The 16305-nt window shown below is 49.1% G+C and overlaps 1 protein-coding gene across 2 annotated transcripts; it reads left to right on the top strand.

Moving 5' to 3' along the window:
- Window positions 1-9045: 9045 nt before the first annotated feature.
- FAM219B (family with sequence similarity 219 member B) lies at window positions 9046-15936 on the top strand. Of its 2 annotated transcripts, none has more exons than XM_003267225.4 (5): window positions 9046-9353; window positions 9575-9662; window positions 10704-10781; window positions 11223-11271; window positions 13142-15936. In XM_003267225.4, the coding sequence occupies exons 1-5, from the start codon at window positions 9140-9142 to the stop codon at window positions 13307-13309; spliced, it is 597 nt and encodes a 198-aa protein (XP_003267273.1). In that variant the 5' UTR covers window positions 9046-9139; the 3' UTR covers window positions 13310-15936. The 2 variants fall into 2 exon arrangements, with proteins under 2 accessions (XP_003267273.1, XP_030670642.1); XM_030814782.1 differs by having other exon boundaries at window positions 9060-9353; window positions 13145-15936.
- The last annotated feature ends 369 nt before the right edge of the window (window positions 15937-16305 follow it).

Genomic DNA, 16305 nt, shown 5'->3' with positions numbered 1-16305 from the left:
TTGGGAGGCCAAGGCAGGCGGATCACAAAGTCAGGAGATCGAGACCATCCTGGCTAACACAGTAAAACCCGTCTCTACTAAAAATACAAAAAATTAGCCGGGCGAGGTGGCGGGCGCCGGTAGTCCCAGCTACTTGGGAGGCTGAGGCAGGAGAATGGTGTGAACCTGGGAGGCAGAGGTTGCAGTGAGCCGAGATCGTGCCACTGCACTCCAGCCTGGGCGACAGAGCCAGACTCCATCTCAGAAAAAAATAAAAGAAATTTCAAAGCAATTAATAGTTTGTCACATTTGTTTATATGTTATATACAGATAATACGTATATATATGTATATCTGTAGATACGTCACTTCACCCCTGAATACTAAAGCAAAAATCTGAGAAAAAGGACTTTTGCTTCCTACATAAACACAATTCTGTTCTATTTCAAGAAGTTTAGCATCAGGCAGGGCGCAGTGGGTCATGCCTGTAACTCTGGCACTTCGGGAGGCTGAGGTGGATGGATCACCTGAGGTCAGGAGTTCGAGACCAGGCTGACCAACATTGAGACACCCCGTCTCTATTAAAACTACAAAAATTAGCTGGGCGTGGTGGCTCATGCCTGTAATCCCAGCTACTCGGGAGGCTGAGGCAGGAGAATCACTTGAACCCAGAAGGCGGAGGTTGCGGTGAGCCAAGACTGGGCCATTGTACTCCAGCAACAAGAGTGAAACTCCGTCTCAAAAAAAAAAAAGTTTAGCATCAAATACATACAGTTCATATTTCTGAAGAGTCCAGGCCAGTTGTAGAATGTCCTGTAATCTGCCTGTGTCTGTTTCCTAATTATTCAAATCCAGCTAAACATTTTTGGCAAAAATACCATGTGAAATTCCAATTGTATCCCCTCAGGAGGGACATGATGTCAGTTTGACCTCGTGTCTTTTTATTACATACACCTACCAGCTGATGGAAGGCAGCATAATGTAGCAGTAAGATGAGAAAATGGGGTTTGGATTCAGACTTGTGTATAAATCCCAGTCTACTGTATAACAGCCATATGACTGTTTATACGTTGCCAACACTTCGTTTCGTTTCCTTATCTGAAAATGGGAGCCACCTCACAAGGATATAACAAGAATGAAAGGTTACCAGATTATGTCCTATGTGTTATAATCATTTTTTTGGTTGTGCTTGGGAAAATGGCTTAAGCCTAGTCATTCTCTCCTAAGTTTTGCTAACTATCACTTCAGTTTTTCCTGGCTGTTTGTTTAACTGGATGCCAGAGAGCTTGTCCATAGCAGCAGAGTCTATTAGTCTATAGTCACATTTTGCAGTAACATTGTTTAGTTTGCCATTTTGCTGCATTGGAGAAGTTTGGTTGAATGCCAAGTGAGATGACTGTGCTTGGCTTGGCCTTTGTCTTAAATGGGTTTAGTGTTTAGTGTTTAGTAGGTGTTTAGTGTGTTGCTGTAAAGGGATACCTGAGGCTGGGTAATTTTTTTTTTTTTTTTTTTTTTTTTTTTTTTTTTTTTTTTTGAGACGGCGTCTCGCTCTGTCGCCCAGGCTGGAGTGCAGTGGCGTGATCTCAGCTCACTGCAACCTCCGCCTCCTGGGTTCAAGCGATTCTCCTGCCTCAGCCTCCCAAGTAGCTGGGACTACAGGCGCCTGCCACCACGCTCAGCTGATTTTTATACTTTTAATAGAGACGGGGTTTCACCATGTTGGCCAGGATGGTCTCAATCTCTTGACCTTGTGATCCACCCGCCTCGACCTCCCAAAGTGCTGGGATTACAGGCGTGAGCCACTGCGTCCGGCCTGGGGCTGGGTAATTTTTAAAGTAAAGGGGCTCATGCCTGTAATCCCAGTGCCTTGGGAGGCCAAGGAAGGAGGATTACTTGAGGCCAGGAGTTCGAGACCAGCCTGGGCCACATAGTGAGACCCGCCGCCCCCATCTCTACAAAAAAAATTTAAAAACTAGCTAGGTACAGTGGTATGTACCTATAGTCCCAGCTACTCAGAAAGGTGAGATAGGATGATTGCTTGGGCCCAGGAGTTCAAGGATACGGTGAGCTATGATCACAGTGCTGCACTCCAGCTTGGGCAACAGGGCAAGACCCCATCTTTTTTTTTTTTTTTTGAGACGGAGTCTCGCTCTGTCGCCCAGGCTGGAGTGCAGTGGCGCAATCTCGGCTCACTGCAAGCTTCTCCTCCCGGGTTCACGCCATTCTCCTGCCTCAGCCTCTTCGAGTAGCTGGGACTACAGGCGCCCGCCACCATGCCCGGCTAATTTTTTTTTTTTTTTGTATTTTTAGTAGAGACGGGGTTTCACCATGGTCTCGATCTCCTGACCTTGTGATCCGCCCGCCTTGGCCTCCCAAAGTGGTGGGATTACAGGCGTGAGCCATCGCGCCCGGCCAAGACCCCATCTCTTAACAAAAAATGTTTATTAGGCCGGGTGCAGTGGCTCACGCCTGTAATCCCAACACTTTGGGAGGCTGAGGCGAGCGGATCACCTGAGGTCAGTTCAAGACCAGCCTGACCAACATGGAGAAACCCCATTTCTACTAGAAATACAAAATTACAGGCGTGGTGGCACATGCCTGTAATCCCAGCTACTCGGGAGGCTGAGCCAGGAGAATCGCCTGAACTGGGGAAGTAGAGGTTGGGGTGAGCCGAGATCATGCCATTGCACTCCAGCCTTGGCAATAATAGGGAAACATGGTCTCAAAAAAAAAAAAAAAAAAAAAAAGTTTATTAGCTCACGGTTGTTTTGGCTATACAAGAAGCATGGAACTGGCATCTACTTAGCTTCTGGTGAGGGCCTCAGGCTGCTTCCACTCATGGCTGAAGGCAGAGGGGAGCAGGCTTGAGCAGAAATCACTTGGTGAGAGAGGAAGCAATAGGAAGGGGAGATACCAGGCTCTTTAATATCCAGCTCTCTTGAGATGATGGGGCCACCTTTTCCTGGCCAGTTTATCCTGACCTATTCTGAATCCACCAAGGCCCTGAATCTCAGCTCCATCTCCTCTGCCTCCCACTATACCCCACAGACAAAGTGGTCATTCCTTTCTGAAGAACAGGCCGAGACTTTTCTGGGACGTGCTTTTTCTGGAGCCTCTGATGTTCCCTGTCTGGGTCTCCACATGCCTCCTTCCTGGTTCTTTTTCCTATTGAGGAATCAGCTTCAATGTCACCTCCAAGTGTGGTCTTCACTGATGACACAGCTCAGCACAGACCTGCCTGCTTCTCATTTATCTCAAGTAATTAACCAACCTACACCACGTGGCTGAATTCCCTCTCACTGCACAAATGTTTGTGTGTGTGTGTGGTCACACCATTTTATGTGACATTAATACCTAGTTATCTATCTATACAGATAATATATATTCACACATAAATATATATCTAAGATTATCCCTATAACTAGTAAATTTCCACTGCTATGTTTTTATGTTTTTTGGCTCCTCAGCTAAATCCACACTTCAGGAAAGCAGAGATAGTTTTTGTTTGTTTGTTTTGAGATGGAGTCTCACTGTGTTGCCCAGGCTGGAGTGCAATGGCACGATCTCGGCTCCCTGTAACCTCCGCCTCCTGGGTTCAAGCAATTCTCCTCCCTCAGCCTCCTGAGTAGCTGGAATTACAGGCGCACGCCACCACACCCGGCTAATTTTGTATTTTTAATAGAGATGGGGTTTCACCATGTTGGTCAGGCTGGTCTCGAACTCTTGACCTCGTGATCCACCTGCCTCGGCCTCCCAAAGTGCTGGGATTACAGGCGTGAGCCACTGCGCCTGGCCGCAGAGATAGTTTTTATGGCCCACTATATATATATAATCGATATTTTTTTAAAAACCCAGGTATCTCAGGAACTTACTACCTTCAGAAAACTTACCACCTTCAGAGAGCTTACTACCTTCAGAGACCTTATTACCTTCAGAAAATAAGAACTTACCACCTTCAGAGACAGCGTTAATGTATTTGTGAGGGATCCACCCCCATGACCCAGATACCTCCTATTAGGCCCCACCTCCAACACTGGGGATCAAATTTAAACATGGGGTTTGGTGGAGACAAACCACAGCAGCCCTCCACATCTGTGGCCATACCTTTGCATATAACTGTGAGGAAAATGGTGGGTCTGGTAACCTGGGAACCCAGAAAGACCTGCAGATTCATAGGTCCTATATAGTTATGTGTACTCTACCAATAATGAGAGAAGTTCCTTGGGCTAGAGGCCACAACCTGGTGAGACAGTGCCTTCTGAGATGGAAAAGAGCTTGAAAGGGAAGTAGCAGGATAAAAAAAAATCTGTCCTCCATCCCTTTTAATGCTTAACCCCAGATACTTGCCTGTATGAAGTAATTCAGCTCCAGTCAACAGCAGAACCAGAATTCTCAACTGATGATGGAGATGTATCTGTCCCAGGACCAAGAAAGTTTAGGGAATAACTTAGATTTAGAGCCAGGGATAAAGAGTAACTGCCCAATGAAGGTTCCAAAAGCCAGGATAGTAGTCCTTGCTCCCAACAGCCAATAATCTCTCCCCGAGCATTCACTACCCCTCAATAACAAAGGAACAAGACTGGGAACTGGGAGATACCTTGTCATCATTAGGTTTGTAGGACCCAGCATAGCACCTGTGACACAGTAGGAGATGAATAACGCTATGCTGAATTGAGAAGCCCCAGGCCCAGCAAGGCAGCCAGCACAAGCACCGGGTTAAGGTCTGAGTAGCAGGGGCAAGAAGAGGGGCTTTCTGCCCTTTCTGCTGTGGCAGTTCTTGCTCTGGAGACTTATCCCCTTGCAACCTAGAGTTGGTTGGGGGTATTTTTGGTGGTGGGGTGGGTATTTGTTTTTTTTTGTTTTTTTTTGTTTTTTTTTTTTTTTTTTTTTTTTTTTTTGAGACGGAGTCTCGCTCTGTTGCCCAGGCTGGAGTGCAGTGGCGCAATCTCGGCTCACTGCAAGCTCCGCCTCCCGGGTTCACGCCATTCTCCTGCCTCAGCCTCTCCGAGTAGCTGGGACTACAGGCGCCCGCCACCACGCCCGGCTAATTTTTTTGTATTTTTAGTGGAGACGGGGTTTCACCATGGTCTCGATCTCCTGACCTCGTGATCCGCCCGCCTCGGCCTCCCAAAGTGCTGGGATTACAAGCGTGAGCCACCGCGCCCGGCCGGGTATTTGTTTTTCTTAGGTTCCTATTGAACATAATTTCTTTTTTTAAATTGTAAGTTATTTATTTTTTGAGATAGGGTCTCATTGTCATCTAGGCTGGAGTGCAGTGGTGTGATCGCAGCTCACTGCAGCTCCACCTCCTGTCAGATCAGCCTTAACCACCTGGGCTGAGGTGATCCTCCCACCTCAGACTCCCAAGTAGCTGAGACCACACGCACACACCACCATGCCCAGCTACTTTTTCTATTTTTTTGCGGAGACGGGGCTTTGCCATGTTGCCCAGGCTGCTCTTGAACTCCTGGCCTCAAGCAATCCACTTGTCTTGGCCTCTCAAAGTGCTGGGATGACAGACGTGAGCCCTAGTGAACATAATTTCTTAAGTGGAAAAGGGAACTGCCCACATCCAGGCCAGGGTCATTGAGCACAACTATCACAAGACCACAATTTCTTCATTAGTAATGACTTTAAATTATATAATCTCTAAGATCTCTTCCAGGCCGGGTGCGGTGGCTCACACCTGTAATCCCAGCACTTTGGGAGGCCGAGAAGGGCGGATCACGAGGTCAGGAGATTGAGACCATCCTGGCTAATACGGTGAGACCCTGTCTCTACTAAAAATACAAAAAAAAATTAGCTGGGCGTGGTGGCGGGCACATGTAGTCCCAGCTACTCAGGAGGCTGAGGCAGGAGAATGGCATGAACCTGGGAGGCAGGGCTTGCAGTGAGCTGAGATCGCGCCACTGCGCTCCAGCCTGGGCGACAGAGCAAGACTGTTTCAAAAAAAAAAAAAAAAAAAAATCTCTTCCAGCCCCAAAGTTCTATGATACTAGTTAACTAAAAGAGGGGAAATAGGATATTAATTCAACAAATACTTATTACTATAACCTTATGCTAAAAAGTGAATAAGGCAGTCTGCCCTTGGGGAGTGTAAAGTCAAATGAGAATGAACACTAAATCCTTGTAATGCTGTATAAGGGTTGTGTAAATAATAGCATATATTTCTTGAACTCTTACTATTTGCCAGGTGTCATTCTAAACACTTTACAACTGAACTTCACAATTCCACTTCCATTAGATGGGTTTTCTTTTTTTTTTTTTTTTTTTTGAGACAGAGTCTCGCTGTCGCCCAGGCTGGAGTGCAGTGGCACGATCTCAGCTCACTGCAGGCTCCGCCCCCCGGGGTTCACGCCATTCTCCTGCCTCAGCCTCCCGAGTAGCTGGGACTACAGGCGCCCGCCACCTCGCCTGGCTAATTTTTTGTATTTTTAGTAGAGACGGGGTTTCACTGTGTTAGCCAGGATGGTCTCGATCTCCTGACCTCGTGATCCGCCTGCCTCGGCCTCCCAAAGTGCTGGGATTACAGGCGTGAGCCACCGCGCCCGGCTAGACGGGTTTTCTTATCTCCACTTATCTAAAGAAACTGAGACATAAAGAGGTTTAATAATTTGCCAGTAGGTAACAGAGCAAATAATTTGGCTTCAGGGTCTATGTTCAATCACTCAGCAGTTAACAGCATTATTGATGGAAGATTGGGAGGAGCGTGCATGAAGGCTCTCACACTTTTGCTACAAGTTCCTAGTGATTTTGTGACATTAAGTGGGTTTACGTCGGGGTTCCCAAGCCCCAGGCCATGGATGGATACTGGTCCATGAGTGAGCAAAGCTTCATCTGTATTTACAGCGGCTCCCCATTGCTCACATTACCACCTGAGCTCCGCCTCCTGTCAGACAAGCCGTGGCTTTAGAGTCTCATAGCAGCATGAACCCTATTGTGAACTGCATATGCAAGGGATTTAGGTTGTGGGCTCCTTATGAGAATCTAATGCCTGATGATCTGTCATTGTCTCCCATCACACCCAGATGGGACCGTCTAGTTGCAGGAAAACAAGCTTGGGGCTCCTACTGATTCTAAGTTGAGTTGTATAATTATTTCATTATATATTGTAATGTAATAATAAAGTGCACAATAAATGTGCTTGAATCATCCCAAAACCAGCCCCCACATTTCCACCCCGTGGAAAAACTGTCTTCCACAAAACCAACCCTAGTGCCAAAAAGGTTGGAGACTGCTGGTTTAAATCACATTTTCTTTGGCCCTTGGTGAAGTCCCCATCAGCATAACCAGGAAAAAACCACTTCGTTGTTTTTTTTTTGTTTTTTTTTTTGGCTGGGGGGTGATTTGTTTTTGAAACAGCATCTTGCTGTGTTGCCTAGGCTGGAGTGCAGTGGCCCAATCTCGGCTCACTGCAACCTCCCACTCCTGGATTCAAGCGACTCTCATGCCTCAGCCTCCTGAATAGCCAGGATTACAGGCACCCACCACCACACCTGGCTAATTTTGTATTTTCAGTAGAGATGGGGGTTTCACCATGTTGGCCAAGCTGGTCTTGAACTCCCTACCTTGGGGGATCCACCCGCCTCAGCCTCCGAAAGTGCTGGGATTACAGATGTGAGCCACTGTGCCCAGCCAGAAAACTACTTCTTTGGAGTCCACAGGCAACTGGGTACGAATTCCAGGTTTATCACTTAACTGGTAAACTTGACCAAGTCTAAGCTTCATTTTTTTTTTTTGTTTTTGTTTTTGTTTTTTGTTGAGACGGAGTATCGCTCTGTCGCCCAGGCTGGAGTGCAGTGGCTCAATCTCGGCTCACTGCAAGCTCCGCCTCCCGGGTTCACGCCATTCTCCTGCCTCAGCCTCTCCGAGTAGCTGGGACTACAGGCGCCCGCTACCACGCCCGGCTAATTTTTTGTATTTTTTAGTAGAGACGGGGTTTCACCGTGGTCTCGATCTCCTGACCTCGTGATCCGCCCGCCTCGGCCTCCCAAAGTGCTGGGATTACAAGCGTGAGCCACCGCGCCCGGCCGCTTCATTTGTTTAACAAGAATAACTATTGGCTTCACTGGGAGGTTATAACGATTAAATACTAAGTTGAGGTATATGAACCTGCTGTTTCTGGAGGCAAAAACAGTCTAACATCATGGGGAGTGGGGGGAATCTACCAAAATGGTAAGGATTCCTTTGTGCTTTTGATTTTTGAAAACTTTAGCCCTAAATTCTTCCTTTTCACCTCTCTTGCCCAAGGCATAGTGCCACCCAACGGTCTGCGTGGCCCTGGGAGCTCGGAGGTTGCATACTGTTGACCTACCCTATTGAGGCCAGTAAGTTAGTCAAGGGACAGCCTCATGAGATTTGGGAGTTCTACAAGGATCTGGAGTTTCTTTCCAGCCAGTCACAAGCACATCCCTTGGGGGCTAGAGAAGTCAAGAGCCCTGACACACAGCCTACCACACACAGACTCAGAGTGCACTTTCACCCTCCTTTTCAACGCCTATTTGCCTCACTGTACAATGAGTAGTGACATTGGCTCTATTTTTAAATGTGGAAACTGAGGCCTAGAGAGGGTCAGGTCCTGTCGAAGGTCACAGGCACCGCTTGGTTTTGGAAAGAAGGTGGGGTTTGGCGTCAGATGGATCAGCGCAAGCACTGCCTCTAGATGTGTCACCTTCACAAGGTTCTTTAACTTCTGGGGCCTGTTTCTTTTGCTAGAAAAGGTCGCTGATAACGCTTGTCCTCATATGACTCTTCAATCCAAGTCTGCTCTCTGGCAGCCCCGTATGTGGGGAGACCCCCAAGGAGACACTGCGAGAAGCAGAGTGCGGCGCACCAGGACTCAAAGCGTGGGCGCCCGACCGAGGCACACGCGCAGCCCCACAACAGTGTCAGTATTTAATTTCCACTAGAGACAAAACTGAGCCTAACCATCACCAGGCTCAAGCTACCTACCCCAAAAGCGAGAACGGAACTGCCCGACCCCCCGAAAAGAAGGGCGGAACATTTCGGCCAACTCCTCAGACTACCGAACCGGAGAGTTCCGGAAGGGAACCACCTGCGGCTGCGCACCGCCATCTTGTTAAAAGAGCCCGCTTCTCTCTCGGCAGGTCGCTTGTTTGCCACGGGCGGGGTTGCACCATCCGGCAGGGCGGGGCCCGGCCATGGCGACCGCGGAGCCCAGCGGGCGCGCGGTGCGGTTGTCTTCCCCGGGCCCCCGGCCCAGCGGGGCTCGGGACCGCGCGCCGGGAGCTGCGGGGCCACCCTCCGGGCAGATCGGTAATAGAGCCCTCCGTCTAGGGGAGCGCACTGCCGCGGCCGTGGAAAAGAGGGGGCCATACATGGTGACGCGCGCACCCTCCATTCAAGCCAAGCTGCGTGAGTGTGGCCCGATGGTCGGGGGAGGTCTGTCCCTGGGCGGGCGGCCGCGTCCCCAGGGCGGGCTCCGGAGCTCCGCTGGGCCTCGGCCCCGGAGGGAAGGGGTTAGCTGCAGCCTGCTCTCGCCCCTCAAAATACGTTCGGAAAGAGCGGCCTCCCAGCCTTCGGGAGACGCGGCGGAGTGGGGAAGACCCGGCTGACCCGGGTCCTTTAACTTCCAGAGAAGCACCGGGACCTGGCCAAGGCCGTTCTGCGGAGAAAAGGCATGCTGGGGGCCTCGCCGAACCGCCCAGACTCTTCAGGGAAAAGGTCTCAGCAGGCGCCACCTCCTCTGTGCCAGCAGCTTTAGAGAAGGCTTTAATCCCCAGGACGGAGACAGGGTGCTCTGGTTTAAGGCCGAGCTAGCGATTCCCCTGATGCAACCTGTCAGGTTCACTATCTTTAAAATGGGAAGAGGAACAATCTCCTCTTTTCCTTTAAGGATGTGATAGGATCAGAGAAAGGGCTTCGGAATAAGGGAGTTCTGTGAGTGCACAGGCTCATTCACTAACATTCTCCTCCTCTGTTAGGGAGGAGAATGGTGACTGGAGTCCCCAGGAATAAGGACGAAGAGCAGTGTGGGAATGGCTAGACCTGTTTTTGTTTGTTTTTAACAGAATAGTAAACTCGGAGCTGCATAGAACCTTATTCAGTGCCTCCTTTTACAGATGAGGGTTGAAACTCGGAGAAGTGAAGGTTAACCCTAACCTTTTACTCAAAGACTTGCAGTTTTTGTGTCCTCTGATTAAATAAGTGGGGAGAGGGTGCTTTTCCTAGTTCAGGCAAGGGGAGGTGTGCTTTTTTCCAAGACCTATGAGAGGAGTAGAATACAGGCCAGGCGTAGTGGCTCACGACTGTAATTCCACCACTTTGGGAAGCCGAGGCAGGTAGATCACCTGAAGTCAGGAGTTCGAGACCAGCCTGGCCAACATGGTAAAACCCTGTCTCTATTAAAAATACAAAATTAACTGGGCACGCCTGTAGTCCCAGCTACTCAAGAGGCTGAGGCAGGAAAATCACTTGAACATGGTAGGCGGAGATTGCAGTGAGCCAAGATCGCGCCACTGCACCCCAGCCTGGGTGACAGGGCCAGACTCTGTCTCAAAAAAAAAAAAAAAGAATGAGGACGTACACACTCTGAGGCACTTAGCCAGGTACATGGAGCTGCAGGCAGTGGTGGCTGTGACCAGGGAGAAGGCAAGTCAGTAGTGCAGTTAATTCTTTCTCCTTCAGGGCGAGGACTCTGGCTATCCCTGTGAAATGCCTATGCTTTCATCTATGTTTGGTCTCTTCTCCCCCATCTCCCCTCAGGTCAGTGAAGTTTAACAAGGGCTATACTGCTCTTAGCCAGAGTCCAGATGAAAACCTGGTGTCCCTCGACTCTGACAGGTGAGTGCTCCCCTTGGAAATACCCCCTTGGGAAGCAACTTGGCTGGAACTGAAGATTGCCTGATGCCTTTGCTTGTTCCCTGTCTCCTCCAAGGCCCTTCATGTATATTCCAGGGCTGTTCTCTTCTGAACAATATCCCTTCCCAGGATGGCTTGGTTAGAAGACTCATAGGTAATCATGCTGCTCTAGAATTCGGAGCATCAATGTCCGGGGGATCATCCTGCCCTGCTATGTTTGCATTGTTAGTGAGAGTGACCCTGTCCCTGCCAGAACCAGTTGAGGGAACCAGTATTCCTCCAGGCCTATTCGGGCTTGAGTTCTGTTGTGTGTGGCCTTTGCTTCACAAGTCTTCCAGATGCCCTCGCATGCTCTCCGCCTGATGATTTACAGCCGTGCGCCACAGGTACCTTCCGGAACTGACTGTTTTCCTCTTCTCCTAGTGATGGGGAGCTGGAATCCAGATACTCCTCCGGGTATTCATCTGCAGAGGCAAGTCCAGAACACCTTTCTGCGCAGGGCCAGGCTGCAGGCAACATTACTACCACTGTCAAATGCTTGTTTGGTGCCCGCTGTGAGCACAGCACTGTGCCATACTTCTGGTCTGTTCTACGATCTTCCACTCTGCCCTCTTCCCCCGGTGGAGGTATAGGTGACCAAGGAGGGCTGTTGAGAATCGAGGAGACCATATAGACTCAGGGCTAGAAATGATCTCAGAAGTCATGAAAGCTGGGCATGGTGGTACATGCCTGTTGTCTCTGCTACTAGGGAGGCTGAGGCAGGAGGATTGCTTGAGCCCAGGAGTTCCAAGACCAGCCTGGACAATATAGCAAGACCCTGTCTCTAAAATAAGACTCTAAAATAAAGTCTTTTAGGGCACAGCTTGGAAAAGGAATCCTTTTGATAGATCCCAGCTAAGTGTTTACTAGTCTGTGCTTACTTGAATGCTTTCTGTAATTGGGTACTCACCACCTCCAAGGAGCCTTGCTACCCACCCTTCCCTCAACACACACAAAATTTTTTCTTTGAGTAGCTCTTAGAGAAATCTTCCTTATTAATCTGAATGGGTCCATTGGTCCTTGACCTGCTTTCCAGTGTCACACAGCAACTCTAGTTTCTCTGAGATCAGCATTTCTGTCTCTCCCCTGCCCATCTTCCACCAAGCTTGCTTTCTTCCAGACCAAACAACTTCTGTTTCTTCAGTTGTTCCATCTATGAAAAGTCAAGCTAAAACACTCCTGGGATAGCCATGTGGACATTTTTCTAGAGTGACTGTCCCAGATAGAAACACAGGGATGTAAAATCCTGGGATTTGCAGCTCATTCCCTTTGACAGAGGTGAAGTGCTGGGGACATGACTCTACACCACTTGCTTTTCTTACTCTCCTGGAAATCTTGGCTAATCTCTGAGTTTCTGTCACAGAGAATAGAGCAGTTTGCAAATTGTGTCCTCCTTAGATGTCTGAGTGTCAAAGATTGTGTGTAAGAGGAAGTCTTACACTTTCCCCAGCCTCATTTATTTTTCTTTTTCTTTTTTTTTTTTTTTTTGAGACGGAGTCTCACTCTGTCGCCCAGGCTGGAGTGCAGTGGCATGATCTCAGCTCACTGGAAGCTCCGCCTCCTAGGTTCATGCCATTCTCCTGCCTCAGCCTCCCGAGTAGCTGGGACTACAGGCGCCTGCCACCACGCCCGGCTAATTTTTTCTATTTTTCAGTAGAGTTGGGGTTTCACCATGTTAGCCAGGATGGTCTCAATCTCCTGACCTTGTGATCCACCTGCCTTGGCCTCCCAAAATGCTGGGATTACAGGCGTGAGCCACCACGCCCAGCCTTATTTTTCTTATGTTCGGTGAACTGATGAAACCAACCAACAGATTCCACTTTGCAGGAACCCAGCTCTGCTGGCATCAAAGGATAAGTCTAAACAGCAGTGTGTAGACAAAACTGCTCACCACCCCCTTCCACTGTAACCCATGCTCTACTATGCTAGCCCATTGTTCTGTTATTATCCCATATTCTTCAGCCTTGATAGGGACTAGTCTGGGCTCCCAGTAGGAACAGTCAGAGCATCTATCTTCAAACATAATTGGGAACTTGATATTTATATGAATGCCTCAGGATTTAGTGAGAACAGATCCCTGGGGGTCACTGACAGTGAAGCCTGGACAGTACTAAGGCTTACTGCTGGCTGAGGCACAGGTAGGAGAAGGTGATACTTCCTCCTGTAGTCCAGGGATGTGTGGGGTTGGCCGGGGATGGGACATGGACAGGAAGCCCTGGTAAGGGAATGTGGTTCTGTCTTTTGGGTAGCAGTTATTTCTGCTTTGCATCTTGGCCTATAGTTCCCTCCTCTCCTTCTCTTAGCAGGTGAACCAGGATGTGAGCCGGCAGCTGCTTCAGGATGGGTATCACCTGGATGAGATTCCAGATGACGAGGACTTGGACCTCATCCCCCCTAAGCCCATGGCCTCTTCAACATGCTCCTGCTGCTGGTGCTGTCTTGGGGACTCTTCCTCCTGTACCCTCCAGTAGACATTACCCTCGAAGATGGGCCCTGCTCACCATGAGGCCTACAGAGCCCTGTTGGCCACTCATCGCTCACACAGTGCAGTGAGCACTGAAGTCACTGACCCCTAGAAAGTGACCTGCAGGTAGCCCTTACCTGTTGCTTCTCAGGCCAGAGGCCCCCATCTGGGCTGTGGGCTAATAGGTAGAATTCTGTAGTTTTCCTCTGCTGTTGGAGCAGAGTTTGGAGAAGTCACTTTAATAAGGGCAGGACAGAGAATTCTGGTTCTTATGGTGGGTGACAAAGGTGGCTAAGGAAAACACTTGCAGACAGCTTGACTGGTATTTGTCATAGTGCTTCAGGGAGGCAAAAAGGGAGCTCTTGTGCCCAGGCTGTGCTAGATAGTGTTGTATGGAGGCAGAAAATAGCACTTTATGGTTTATTATAGCTGGCAATCCAAAAAAGAACTTAACTGTTTGAGACCGGTTCGAGAAATTCCATTTGCCCTATTCTTCCTAGCTCTAAGATGGTTTGCAGGCTTGACCTTCAAGAGAGCATAAAGTGAGTCCTTTTGTCCCTCTTCAGGTTGCACCTGTCTAACTATGACAGGGATCATAGCAGGTTGCTTAATGACACAGCAGTATCCTGGCTTCCAGAATCCCTGGACCTGGGGCATCCCCAACTGGTCCAACTGTCCGGGTGAGTTTAGTGATTCTGGTTTGCCCTTCCCTAGTTAGAGAAAAACTGCTCTGACATGTTCATATTTATTTATTTGTATTTCCTTGGTCTGGGCGAGTTTCTTCACCCAGTCTTTGAGCTAAAGATTAGGTCGAAGGTACTGGGGCTGGCCCCAGAAGCCTGCAGTTTTTATTATTACCAGCAGAGGGAGCTACAGGGAGCAGTCCGGTGCCTTCCTATTTGTTTACTTTTTAAACTTTTGAGAAGTAGCAATGGTCTTGTGAGAGTGGGTATACAGCTGTGTGGGCTTTGTCCTAGACTGAGGCTTACAGACAGGAAGGGTAGGAGAGACCTAAGCCAGCTCCTAGACCCTTGCCTGAGGAAATCAGTCCACCAGTGTAGAGGGCCTCCCTTCACTCCCTTCATTCTATTGCCAGATTCTTCTGGTCACAGCATGGGCCTCACTGGATACTCAGGATTGGGCTTTAAGCAGAACTCTGGGTGTAACACAGCCTCTTTCAGCCCCCAGCCCAAACAGCAGAAATAGGCATAATTTCTGCTGTGACACCCCCTACCCACAAATTGGAGAGTATCTCTTGCTATACTCTATACCAAGCCTCTTTCTAGAATTTTTCCAACAGGTTTTGTTTTGTTTTTTGGCTTAACTCAGAACCATCGTGAGCGTTCTGCTTTGTTTTGTTGGAGACAGGGTCTCTATCACCCAGGCTGGAGTGCAGTGGTGCAATCACAGCTCACTGCAGCCTCAACCTCCCAGGCCCAAGCAATCCTCCCACATGGTGAGCTTTGAATGGGCATAGACAGGGTTCCCAGCCCAATAGTCGGGATTGGGGTGTAGGTTCTACATGGGAAAGTATCCAGTCTCTTGCTTTACTCAGTGTCCTGTGACCACTAGAGGCATGAGAGGGACAACACACTCTTTTCGCTCTACCACAAGGGGTGACTGGAAGATGAGAAAGTCTAATAAAAAGATACAGCCTTATTTGTTATCTCTCTGACAACCATCCTCACGATGGTAATCCTGTGAGTGCTTGATGGACATCTATCTTTGTGTTTTTCTCAAACCATGGAAGGTTGAGAGGAATATACAGTATCTGGGGGCTGACTTACTCTACTAGCTAGCAGCATCACAGCAGAGAGAGGACAGAGACCAGAGTCATGCCAGCTTGGGGTCTTGGGAAGAGAGGAGGCAGATGGTTACTCTGTTCTGGAATGGGACTCTGCAGCTCTACGCAGGTGGCCAACATCCTGAGCACTTTGTGCAAATGCTTGTAGAGCTCAAGAACATCTCCATCCAGAACCCCTTCCCCATCTGCAGAGATCGTGTCCAGGCCTTTCTTGTGTCTGCAGAGGTGAAGTGCACATGTGGAAAGGGATCAAATGTAGCACAGTGTAAAGAAAGACAGCGACACAGGTAGAGGGACCCAGTGTGTGCTGGGAGGTGGCTGCAGAAGGTAGGTATAGACCCACATCTCTGTTGGGGAGGTGGTCAGGGCAGAATGGCCTGGGTGTTTAGCAGCTGCTAGGGGTGAGGGTGGCAGGACCCCAAAGCCAAGGCCCTCTGCATTGTTGTAATAATCAGCTCTGGCATATTCAGCTGCAACTGTCCCTGAAGAAGAGGTTTCTGAGCTGGTTGACCCCATGTAGGAGGGTGTTACCTTGTAGAAAAAGCTGGAGGGACCTGGTGGGACAGTGCAGTGAGGCAGGGTAGAAATGGTCAGTTGTTTGGGGCCAGTGGCCACATACCAAAATACCACCAATGTGCCCAGGGCCAAACTGCCTTAATTCTGAGTGCTGTGTGTTCTGCAGGTGACAGTTTCCTGAGGAGAGGGGTGTATCCAGGCTTACCTCCCAGCAGGAGTGGTACCATATGGTGTTTATGTACTACTCTATAGAACTCTTGGCTTGCACTTCTACAGCTCCGTACATTTATAAGAATAAATGCAATCACACTAGTTGAGCTGTGTCTGTGTTGCAGTAGGATTTTAAAGGCCTTGGCCAGGCACAGTGGCTCATGCCTATAATCCCAGCACTTTCGGAGGCTGAGGCAGGCAAATCACAAGGTCAGGAGTTTGAGACCAACCTGACCTGACCTGCAGTTGTAGATCCTGTCACCCCGTCTCTACTGAAACCCTGTCTCTACTAAAAATACAAAAAATTAGCTGGGTGTGGTGGCAGGCGCCTGTAGTCCCAGCTACTCAGGAGGCTGAGGCAGGAGAATCGCTTGAACCCAGTGGGCAGAGGTTGCAGTGAGCTATCGCACCACTGCACTCCAGCCTGGGAGACAGTGCAAGACTCCCTCTCAAAAAAATAAAAGTTAAGAATA

Source organism: Nomascus leucogenys, chromosome 6 (assembly GCF_006542625.1).
Source record: "Nomascus leucogenys isolate Asia chromosome 6, Asia_NLE_v1, whole genome shotgun sequence".
NCBI lineage: Eukaryota > Metazoa > Chordata > Mammalia > Primates > Hylobatidae > Nomascus > Nomascus leucogenys.
This window is presented reverse-complemented; position numbering and strand designations above follow the sequence as displayed.

Coding starts and splice junctions, on each gene's coding strand:
- FAM219B (XM_003267225.4), top strand. CDS start 9,140: ATGGCGACCGCGGAGCCCAGCGGGCGCGCGGTGCGGTTGTCTTCCCCG. Junction 9,354..9,574: donor CTCCATTCAAGCCAAGCTGC/GTGAGTGTGGCC, acceptor TTTAACTTCCAG/AGAAGCACCGGGACCTGGCC. Junction 10,782..11,222: donor GTGTCCCTCGACTCTGACAG/GTGAGTGCTCCC, acceptor CTCTTCTCCTAG/TGATGGGGAGCTGGAATCCA.